Genomic DNA, 12106 nt, shown 5'->3' on the forward strand with positions numbered 1-12106 from the left:
ATGCACTGCCTAAAGTGTTTATTTTCTGCTTCAGGCAATTCTTCAATTCATGTGTCAGTTCTCCAGTATGCCAGGGAAAATAATCTAGAAATTTCATGGAACATGCCTCAAGAGACTGACAGGCTTGTAGAGATGGTACAGTCCATTCAACAAAGGGAGCAAGGTCCTACCAGATTAGGTGAGTGATTTTGTGAATAATGGTGTTTAAACAAGGGGAGGAACAAAACCCCAAGGAATGCTAAATGCAGGCTGGCTACAAGCACCAATTTATGTCATTGTGGTGGCATTTCCTGTTAAGGTTCAACCTCTTGTTATGGTTCAGTTTTCCCTATTAAAATGTATTCATAAGTTACACAAATTATGGTTTGTCTTTAATGTATTTTGGAAAGAAGCCTTGAAGTAATGCTCAGGATTTGCATTCATTATCTTTCAAGCAAGCAAAGTGTAATTGAGAAGTAAAGACTTTGATCATTAGCCTTTCAGTGCTGGTTAGTTGATTAGACATTTAGGAGCAGAACTGCTCATGCTGATTTCATAGGCTGTCCTTACCAGATGTTTGTGCTGAGCCACTGTAACCCATTTGGTTGAAAAATAGCAAAACAAGAGTTATATTTCTGTGTGGTTCACTTCCTTCACCTAAGTTGGCATGCTGGTTCCACAGGGACTTGGGCTGGCACAAGACTGGGGATGGTGCTAGGGAGCAGAGAACAAGAACTGCCTAAAGCAACACCTCAGCTGAAGAGTTACTTGTGAAATACTATCTTCCCTTCCAGGCAGACAGGTCCACTTCAATTTTCATGTGCTAAAACAACAGATTTCCCACTGGTCTGTGGAAACTTGGTGCACACACAAATATCAGTTGCAGGGTTCAGCAAAAAATGAACAGCATCTCCTACAGCATCTTACACCAGATACCCTGATAATTTTGTTCTTCTGGATTGGAACCACATTTACTCGGCAGCCATCTAGCATCAGAGTGCTGTGAGGGTTGAGGAATACACAGATTTCTGGGGTCTTTGGACTATGATGAGTTATTTGTACATAAAAGTGCCAAATAAAACCTGACTTCCATAGTTCACAGGAGGATTAGCTCTGATTGCTTTCTCAACCTGGAGAAATAAAAATACCAGATGGCTGATGACACTTCTATAGGCTTGTTGTGGGATGAATTGTTGCATACAAATAGATAAGTTTTGTGAAGCCTTCCATGTAATGTGTAGAGAAAGCCACATGGAACTGCAGGATAAACAGAACAAAACTCAGGCCCTTTTGTCTGTGCTTGGGCCTCTGGAAATGCAGAGGCTGCTTGACAAATGTAGATGGCCCAGTCTGGACATTGCATTTTCTTAGGAAATCTTTTCTAGCCTTTGCTGAAAGGCTTTGATCTGAATTTACCCATCAAAAATATAATTTCTATCAGACCAGAGCTATTTCTTCTTATTTGCACTGGCTGCCCGATGGTAGAAGAACAATTCAGTGAAATCTTTATTCCATCTTTGTTGGTCCAAATTGTGCTATTTTGGTCCAAAAAACTCTATGTGCAGAGGGCAATTGTTGCTACCACTGCAAAAGTCTTACTGTAGAAAGTAAGTATTTTTGCAGAAAGTAAGTTCCCTTTCCTGCATTATTTAGCCATAAGGAAACTCCAGCAGAGATTTTAGTAATAAGAAATAATAAAAAACTACTGAGTATGTAAGGGCATAAAAAGAACAAGAAAGAGCAGCTTATACCACAAATCTTTCCCAAGTTTGTGCAGTGGGGCCATTCAATAACATCAGATGAATTTTGGCTCAAGTAACCTATCAAGAAGCAGCTCTGGGGCTATTCAGACATCATGAAATCGTGTACAACTTCACATTAGAAACAACTGGAAAAAAAAAAAGGAAACTAACGAAATGCTAAAGTGATGTGTGCAAGACAACTGAGACTCACATAAATATGTCTCTGTTCAGCATTTGTGAGTGTTTAGGACAGTCACAGGGAGCAGATTGAGCAATCTCTACCGTAAATACTGCTTAACACTTTATAAAAGCATTCTTTTGCTTCCTTATAGTTCTAGCAAAAGTCACTTATTTAGGCTGACATTTTCCTGCTTCAGCCTCAAAATTTGGAGGAAGTATGTTCTATGTGGCTCAGCTATATAAAAGCATCTTTAAGGAAATAAATATTTCCCCCCCTACCCCCTCCAAGAAAAAAAAAAATCTTAAATTTATATTCTTCCTCCAACTTTCCATCATTATTAATATATTTGATTAGTAGCATTCAGCTTTGCTGTCAGGATTAAGAAGGTATAAATGTCTTCCTCCTAAACCTCCACTGTGGTTTTGGAAGCAAAGGCCCCTCCATAGCATTTTTCCTTATTCATATCTCTCCCCAAATGAGGCACTCTATGTCGAATTTCCAAAATTTGCCCCCTGTCACCCAAGGCCAGCAGCTGTCCTGATCAGAGGGCTCCTACCCACTGACAGAGACTTTCACTTGTTCCCCACAAACATTGCTGAACTGGTGGTGCCAGCTCCTTTTTGAAACCAGATTTTGGTACCACTAATATCTTCCCTGAGCTGTTTTAATTCATTGCCCTTCTGGAGGTTTTTTGTTTGACTTTTTTTCTAGTTCATTTTTTACAAGGTTTGTGAGTTAAATGAGCTTCTGGTGGAGTCTGGGTTCATCAGAAGCCCTTGATGGTAAGAGAAATGCAGGATTTGTGACCTGCAGAGGAGAGGGTTTTGGGGCCTGTTCCATTCAGTGGTGTTGGACTGACAGGTTTGTGCTGTTCATGAAAAGTTCAGCACACGTTAATCAGTGTTAATCAATCACGTTAATCAATATTAATGTCTCAAAACTGACCACTTAAAGCACTGTGGGATCAGTTTTCAATAGCTGATTTGTTTCAAAATGAAAACAATCTTCTATTTTCAATGAAAAATCCCAATTCCAAGTGAACAGCCTAAATTAAAATACAAAGACCAGCTTCAGGATTATGGACCTGGTCTAGTGGGAGGTGTCCCTGCCCATGGCAGGGGGGTTGGAGTGAAATAATCTTTAAGGTTCCTTCCAACCGAAACCATTCTGTGATTTTATGATTCTATGATTATCATGGTGGGGAGTTCCTGGTTAGACAAGTCCTTGGTTAAGTAGTTGCAGTCTGGAATACTTACACCAGTGTTGGTTGCTTCTATATCACTTCACCTTCTGAGTAACCATTCCTATTTCATGTCTTTCCCAGGCTACTTTCAGGACTCTGAAAGTGGGAGATTAAGATCTCTTGTGGTACTTTTTTTGTTCAAGATGTTGCATAAATGTTAGAGAAACCACTGAGGCCACTTAAGGCACAGATTACAAGTTCCCAGCAGGGGAACCTCCATCTAATTGAAATCCCCTGTCTGTCACAACTCTAGAGACCCTCAAGGAGCTTTACATTTCATTCCTTGTTTCTGACAAAATCAAAGAAAAGAATTGCAAAGGTTTCTCTTAGGAAGTTTTTTGCTTTCCCTGAGGCATCCACCAAAACATTAAATGGCTGTGTGTTCAAGATTGGCTAATTCTGGGATGAATCTTCATTTTTATTTCTTGGATATATTTCAAATATTTCTGGGGCACCTTGTGCTCATTCAGTTAATTCCATGACGTCCATAATTGCTCCCAATCCAATATTTGTGATTCAGATTAACATTCTTTTTTACACATTTTAACTCTTCTATCCAAATCATTAAAGAAACTATTTAATAAGGCAGAATCTAGTGTAATTCCCTGTAGATGCCTAGTAAACACCTCCAACCCTATTCAACAGATTGTCTTTTGTCCTTAAAACTTGTTTATGTCTATTTAGTCAACTTGTAGTCCTTGCAGGAACCTCTGTGTGAACCATTCTGAGTTGTTACTTCAGAATACAAGTCTAAAATCCATCAGGTCTCAAGTTAACCAGGAAAAGGTTCTTAAAAAGCCTGATGCAGAATTTCAGCATCAAATGTTCATAGTCATTATTTAATTATCATTCCAAACATGAGCAGTGAAGGATGGGAAGAATATGCTGTTCTGTGCTTGGAATGATTGGTCTGTCCTTTCTAAAGCAGCCTGTATGGTTAAATTGGATTTTTGTTTTCCCTTTTTATTTATTTACATTTTTTCCCTGGACATGCCCAGTGAGTGGCAGTCATACCCTACTGATTGAGCTGGAAGACTGCTGGGGCTTACCACCTTTGGTGAGCTGGAGGAAGGGCTAAAGTGGCTGAAAACAATCTGGGATAGAGGAATATGTTCCTGCCCATGGCAGGGGAGCTGGAACTGGATGATCTCTAAGGTCCTTTCCAACCCAAATCATTCTGAGATTGTCTTTATGTTTCCATGCTGTGAAAACCCTTTCCAGTCTTAATAAAGCCTTGAGCATGGTGTTGTTTAATTCAGTGTAAATGCTTATATTTACTTTACTTTACTGATATGAAAATGACAGGTTTTTATTGTGTTGTGGTCTCTTAGTATGAAAATGTTGAAGTTGGTTGACTTTGGCAGTAAATAGTTTTTATTGTGGCCTCTGAGGGATTTGTTATTCCCCTCTGTGGTGAGATGGAGAGATGAAGAGCTGAGAAGTGACACCTTCCAGCTTGGGATGATGACTTTCTGAATCCCTCTAGCAGGACAAAAGTGTTCATTTGATGATGTCTTCAGACACCTGGCTCTTTTCTCCAGCGCTGGCTTAAAAATACAGGGAGAAATCCAAAAAGTTTTTACTATGCTAAATCCAATTTTCCGTGCATTAAGTTGAGTAACTGCTTTTGGGGCCTTTGAAATAGTCACTGGTTCTATTACAACAGTACTTGATTTCTTTACGAGAAATTATAAAAAGAATGGATTTTTTTTTTTAGTTTGCAAATATGTATGGAGTTTCTGACCATTTTAAAAATTAATGTGCGAAGAAGAAAAATGGAGCTGGACTGGCTGCTGACCACACCAACCACACAAAAGTCAAAGGGTCATTAAGGAAAACAAATAAGAAATTTCAAATACTTTTCACAAATGAATGAAAAATCATTTGTGATTCTTACTGTGCAAAAGTTTAACCTAAAATATGTTTGAAAGTTAAATACTTTTTTTTTGGTAATTGTAGGACCAAAGGGAAATGAGTCAATCTTCTGGCACAGCGACCATCCTAGAGCAATCTCAGGGATTTTGAATATAGTGAGATTTATTTGCTGTATTTTGTTTTATCCTTACTTATTTCTATCTAATGTGGCATTCTGTATCTAACATTTACCTTGACAGACACAAAACCATTTGTAGAAAGGATTGTGGGAAAGCTGTGTAGAACATGAGTTAATGGCTGAGGTTAGTGATTTTTTTGTGGTCAGGAACAGTAGTTTGTGAAATGGAATCACCATCACCCAACAAATAATGGTGTTTTAAAATGTGTTTTGTTGCAAGTAGAAAAACATCCAAAATTTCAAGGTTTTCACTGAATATCCAACTGCTGTTGCCATGGTATAGAATCACTGAATAGTTTGGGTTGGAAGAGACCTCAAAGGTCATCTCATTCCAACCCCCTGCCATAGGCAGGGGGTTGGAACGAGATAGAGCAACCCCCCCTTGCACTATCCCAGGTTGCTCGGAGCCCCATCCAACCTGGCCTTGGATACTTCCAGGGATGGGGCAGCCACAACATCCCAGGGCAGCCTTTTCCACTGGTGCCTCAGGACCCTCTGAGTAAAAAAGTTCTTCATCACATCAAATCTAAATCTCTCCTCTTTTAAATTAAAACTTGTCCTCTTGTCCTAGATCTACCTGCCACTATAATAAGTTGCTCTCATTCTTTTTTATAAGCTCCCTTTAAATACTGTAAGGCTGCAGTGAAGTCTCCCTGGAGCCTTCTCCAAGCTGAACAATCCCAGTTCTCCAAGCCTTATCAATAATCAATGTGCTGAGTGAGATTCCTGAAGTTAGTCCATGCTTGCAGTAGCTTGGGAAAAGGGTTTTTGCTTCTATCACTGAAAAGGTGTGGGTGACATGGTGCAAGAAGACATCAAGTACAAAGTGTTCAGGTGCGCTAAGATGCGCTGGTGAATTATCTATAGGCTGACTTCCAGTGTTTTACAAATGCATTTGTTATTATAAATTGTACAGTGAATTCCTCAGGCAAACCTATTTTTGTTCCACAGTTATTGCAGATTACTCAGAGGAAATACTCTTTCAAGTGTTTATTGTTCACCAGTCACTGTTTGCCCTGAATGTCACATCAGTCACCCAGTTTCATTTCTACTTCCTGACCTGATAACTTCCAAGCCCAAAGGAGCTTTTAAGAAAGCTGCATATCATGATTCCCAGTGTAAATATTTGTGCAAATACATGTCTAAATGCAAGTACTAACAAAGTGCTCTCTTGCTGAGGTCATAATTATCAACAAAATTTGCCTGAGTGTTCACAGATGTAAAGTGAATGGGCAGCAGCTTCCCTTTAAGCTAGTTTGTGATTTGGTAATTCAGTAGAATTTATTTGCAAGAAAAAATTTTTGTGGGGTTTGGTTTTTTGGTTTGTGGTTTTTTTGTTTTGTTTTTATTTTAATAAGGATCGCCCGGTTGTGTTATGGATTACACAGAGTTTAAATTTCAGAAAGGTTGCTGGTAGTGTGGAGGCAAGATAGGGTTTTCACACCCGTAGGGAAATTAGGGAAGCACTAAGATCTTTTATAGGAGTTACAACAACTTGTGTGAACAGCTCAGAATGATGCCAAGCTGTGGATCAGCTCACCACTGGATGTCAGTGTTGCTCGGCAGTTCGAAGCAGGAATATAAACCCCACAACATCTTCTATCCTTTAGGGCTGGCGATACTTCTGGGAAAGGTAACTACTTAAGTGAGGAGTGTGACTTTGTTATCGTGGCTAAGGAAAGAGAAAAAAATTCCTGTCACTGCAGAGACTGGGATAGTCTGCGTATGGAGTTAAAGATGGTCCTCCTGTTTGGATGTCTTAATAAATACTGGAAGGTTTTTAATAGCTGAGATCTTTCATGTAGCTGCAATAAATCAGACATTAAGAGTCCTTTAAGGATAAATATTTTTCATTACCTAATAGTGTAACACACTAAAACTATATAAAATTTAGTTCTGTGGTCTCCTGTGACTTTTCTATTATATCTCTCATTTCTCTCTTCATTTCTTCCTAGGAAATGCCATTGATTTTGTGGTCCAGAATGCTATGTCAGAATCCCACGGAGGCAGACCCAGCGCATCAAAGGTCGCAATTGTCATCGTGTCGGGGAGCTCACAAGATCCTGTGGAGGCTGCTGCCCTTTCTGCAAGAGTGAACAGTAAACCTTGTTTCACTGTCACTATTTATAAGTAGAGTTGTTACTTTTAAAGTAATGAGCTAGAACAAAAGATGGAAAATTAAGACACTGGTGTATTCATGTAAGTTCTGGAGTTACTGTGTGTAGTGTTGAGACCTGAAAAAAACCATGCCCTGTGAAGATGCCTTTGAGGTACTGGGAAATTCAGGACCAATCTGCAATTTAGTCTGACAGCTTTCCCAGGACTCACAAATTAGTAGCGTCTTGTTTTCTGAGATCCTGTGGATAGACAGGGATAACAGAAATGTGGTCTAATGTCATAAATTCATTACTGTTGCAGTACAGTGAAACTCGAAAGCTTCACTCTAGTAATAATAATAATGATAAATAAAAATAATAATCATAATCATAAAGATAATGATAGTAATAATAATTAGAGGTTTTGATCAGATTCTTCACTCATCTCTACAGGAATATACTTTTGCTATCAATGTGCTGCTTGATGATTTTTCAAGTTTTCTGGCTATTCTTTCAATACCCCAGGTTCCTCAGGTGTTCATCTGAGGAACTTTGACTTTGGTTGAAGGTTGCTCTGGGAGTTATTGAATAAGGCATGGACTGTGTAACAACTATCAACTGTTATTTTTAATTAAATGGTTTGAAAATAATCCAATTGCTGTGTAACTGAAGAAAGAAAACAGCATGTTGAGATTTTTTTTTTTCATTTAAAAAGACTGAAGATGTCATTAAGTCTGCAGCTGCATTTTCTTGCCCATGAATGATCTTATTATGCTTGGGACTGATAGAGCTCATCTCAGCTAACAGTGTGATTAGAGCAGCACCATTTCAGCCCTTAGCTGCCTTTAGCCAATGTGGGGGGAATGATGCAAGTAACACAAGAAAATTAAGCGCTGGAGAAAAACTCTTCCCAGTTCTATTTTTTTTAGAAGCAAATGAAAAAATAAAAATGGTGTCATTTTTAGGTTAGAAAAGACCTTTAAGATGATCATGTCCAACTATTAACCCAGCACTGCCAAGTGCCATATCCTTTAAATACTTCTAGGGATGAACACTCTATGTCCATATGCAATGATTTTCTCCTGTGCCTTGCTTATTTCAAACCCTTCCTTCTTTTTTCCTAGGAGTATCCCTGTTCCCAGTTGCTGTTGGGAACAGATATGATGAAGGGCAGCTGAGGACTTTGGCTGGGCCATCTGCTGCTAACAGAATCATGAAGCTCCAGAATTTTGAAGACTTATCCACTATGATCACACTGAACAGTGAATTTATCAAAAAAGTGTGCATGGGTAAGTCCGAAAGTCATGATCTTGTGTCTGGAGCATAGCACAAAAATTGAAATGCAAAACCAGGATGAGTTTTCTTGATGTGAGAAGGCAATTAGATGCTCTGTTGTGAGTGTTCCACTGACAACCATCACGAATGCTGATCTAGACCACCTTCATCACTTAGGCATGAAACCAAATCTGAGCCCTTTAAATATGTATCCAGCTGCTATTCCAGTTAGCCCAATTCCAGCAAGATTTTTAGAACTGCTTAGGCCTGAACTTTCAAGCTAGCATTTTAATAAAAATCAATCTTGATAAAAATATTGATAATATCAGTACCCAGGACTGTTCAATAACTGAAGGACACCAGGAAAGTTGAAGCTGTCATGAATGAATGGGGCATGTTTCAGAAGTTTCAGAAATGTTGTGAGCAAAGATTTCAAGTTGTGTTTTTCAGATATTGCTATGTGTATGTCTAGAGAAAATTCAGCCAAAATAGAAGGCAAAAAGAAATATAATAAAGAATTTCCTTTCCCAGGGAAACAGATACTGGGGAAAAAAGTGTACAATGTTTTAAATAAGTATTCATTTATTTGTAGATGACAACACTCCTTCTCTAAGGAACCTTGCTCCAACACTGACCAGGATTTTACTTCTTTACCTCCTTGGTCTGGATATACATATTTATCCCTCATCTCACTGTTGTTATTCCTGTTCCAATAACATCCACACGTTCTCACCACTGCCTCGTGGTGTTAGTCATTGCACAGGTTTTTGCCAGCATTACGAGGGCTTAGTTACATCTCCACTACAGTAAATGGCCTTTTTTTTGTGGAGCAAAGGACCTCTGAGAATGAGGAAGTTGCAGAGTGTTCACAGTCCAGCGTGGAGATATCCGATCAGCCTCCGCTGGGATGGCTTCTGGCATTTAAAAATCTCTCCAGAGCATCAAACAGCTGCCATTTTCTAGATTTAAACAGCTGCCATTTTCTTTCCTCTCTTTTAAAATAAGCTTTTAAAGCATTATTTTGCATTTCCTCTCTTCACACTGTAAAACATATGATTTTTCTTGCTGTAAATTACATTGATCCAAGATTTAGGATGGGGAGCAAGAATTTGGAACCAGTAATTATTTTCTTACTGCAATCTGTGCTGTAACCTATCAGTACCAGAGGTGAAAGCTTTGCATTTTTTATGAAAGCTTTTCCAACAGCTCAAAAAGCTGTTGAACTATAGACAGTCTTGAACTATAGACACCTTCAACACCTAAAATCTGAGAAATTTAGCTCTCTTTGGCTGATGGTGAAGACTTTGCTAGGGGGTGAAAAATGATATAATTTTTTTTTGGTGGGGATTTTTTTTTTTGTTCGGATTTTTTTTTCTGTTTTGTTTTATATAAATTTCATACAATCTGTAAAGCATAATTTTCCCCTCTAGACTCATACAGTTGGATTTCTCATGCAGAGGGAGTCTTGCGTTTTGTATGGAAGTGTACCAAAAATAATACCATTAAAAAAAGATTTTAAAGAGTTCCTAAATGATTTCAAAATACATTACTTATCCTGGAAAAGACAGAGCAGAGTGGATATATAGGATAGCGTAGTCTAGTATTCTACAAAGAATTTGCTAGTCAGGGTCTTAATATCCTAGAGATTTGTCATGCCATAGTACAAAAATGAAATTGCTTCCAAGATATCTTTAGCTGTGTAGTGAAAGAATACAAACATAGAAGCTGCAATTCAGTGTGTACCCTGTGACTGTTTAACTGATTATGTGAAAAAAATGCTCATTACAGTCATGACTAAATGTAAGGAAACTGAATTTGGGTGTTCTTATTACAGCTGTTTGTGTAGTTATGCTGTATTGATCTTCCTGCATTTAATAAATGTGGGTGTGGAAATTGTCATTACCTGCTAATTCCCAGGAATGTTCTCAATGGATCATAAGACTCTGAGGTAAGGCTGGGCTGTGCCTCAGAGCCAAAGCCATGCTCATCCTTTAAGCACCATCTGGCCAGAGCTGTGGCTGTGCAAGAAGTGCTGTAGAATTGCAGCCCAGTTATTGCTCACGGAGTATTTTGGGACCATGGTCATTGTTTATGCCTTCTGTGACTTATTCTTGTGCTCTTTGGACAAATGCCTGCAGTCTTCAGGTAGGGATTCACACACTGTAGCACAAAAACCCCTAAACTTCTCACAGCTTAAATCAAGTTTTTAAGTAAGCAATCTGTATTTTGGTGATCACCTAAAAGGCTTGATAAGGAAATGGGATGACTAAAAGATGTCTGCTTCTCTTTCAGACCCAGTCAGAGAATGCATAGATGAGGATGGAAACAAAAAGAGAGTAAGTGCATTGCCTGCTTTGGCCATCTGGCTTTTAAGTTGCAAAGTTTGTGCAAGAACATGAATATCTTCACAGTTAACCCAACAAAAAGCATGGGATGATATCAAGAATTATTCTGGAAGAAGAAAATGTTGGATTTTGAACTGGTGGGATAACTTTGCACACAGAGGAGGCTTCTTCCAACATAATCTCATCTTGCAGAGTGTTGAATGTTATTGAAGTCAGTGCAGAACCACTGCAGAGCAGTGACAACATTTGTCTTCCCTGACAGCAAAAAAATGCATTTCCGTCTCTTGGTGAGAGGACTTCTGGGACACCTACACATGGCCAAATAAAGGAGCATGTGCAGGGGCAAGCTCATTGTCCAGCCACTGTCCTTCTGCTGAAATTACAAATACCTTGTCCCTGTGGCAGTTTTACAGGAAGATAATTATTGTGTGATAGTCTCTAGGTACAATCATCTCTTTAGCAAAGAAATCAAATTTCTTGGAGTTTGTTTGTGCGAAAGTTCTCATTAATCCTGAAAAAATGCTCAGAATGTAAGTAAGCTTGTCTGAGCTCTCAAAAATGATCCCACTCTAAGAAGCTGGTGTTCCAGATGCTGTAAATGGTTCAGATTCTTCATCTCAGGTGAAATGCCAAGGTTTTTCAGAGTATATCCTACTACATGCATTAAAAATATTAGCATAAGCTTGTACCATGTTTTCTAGTAGGGATCAGTTATGAATTCTACTCTAGGATTCATCTTGAATTACCAGTACATAAAAAAATATTCCTTTGGTTTTTCCCTTGTGAAGACATGACTGTGAAGGAAGGGTGTGGCTAATAAGTGAATATGAATTACCTAAGCACAGAAAATATATCAAAACTGGCCTAATTAAGAAAAAAACCCCAACAAACAAAAACTAAACTTGAAAAACTTCTTTATTAAGACAAAAAAAAAATAAAAAAAAAAATCAGATTTTGTTTGAACTGAATGTGACCAGACCTCTGGGCTCCTAGAAGCAGACACGGGTATGTGTAGTTAAGTGCTGGGAAGGCTAAACTTGAATTTCAGACATGTCAGGTTGCATTTTTGGGGGTGATAAACTTAAAGCACAATTTCTTTTCTGCCTGAAATGCTTTTAGAAGGAAACAGACTGGGCTCTATTCCATATAAAAATGAGCCACACTTTCAAATGGCAGCCTTTAGGGGGATTTT

General features: G+C 38.6%; 1 protein-coding gene across 7 annotated transcripts in view; it reads left to right on the forward strand.

Moving 5' to 3' along the window:
* The window catches only part of VWF (von Willebrand factor), a 134160-nt gene that overhangs the window by 85059 nt on the left and 36995 nt on the right, over nt 1-12106 (forward strand). For all 7 annotated transcript variants that reach the window (XM_064420511.1, XM_064420512.1, XM_064420508.1 and 4 more), the window contains 4 exons: nt 35-178; nt 7154-7297; nt 8419-8583; nt 10862-10905. In XM_064420511.1, coding sequence (XP_064276581.1) covers nt 35-178; nt 7154-7297; nt 8419-8583; nt 10862-10905 — 497 coding nt within the window. The remainder of the gene's footprint in view (nt 1-34; nt 179-7153; nt 7298-8418; nt 8584-10861; nt 10906-12106) is intronic.

The sequence above is a fragment of the Passer domesticus genome, chromosome 5 (assembly GCF_036417665.1).
Source record: "Passer domesticus isolate bPasDom1 chromosome 5, bPasDom1.hap1, whole genome shotgun sequence".
Taxonomy (NCBI): Eukaryota; Metazoa; Chordata; class Aves; order Passeriformes; family Passeridae; genus Passer; species Passer domesticus.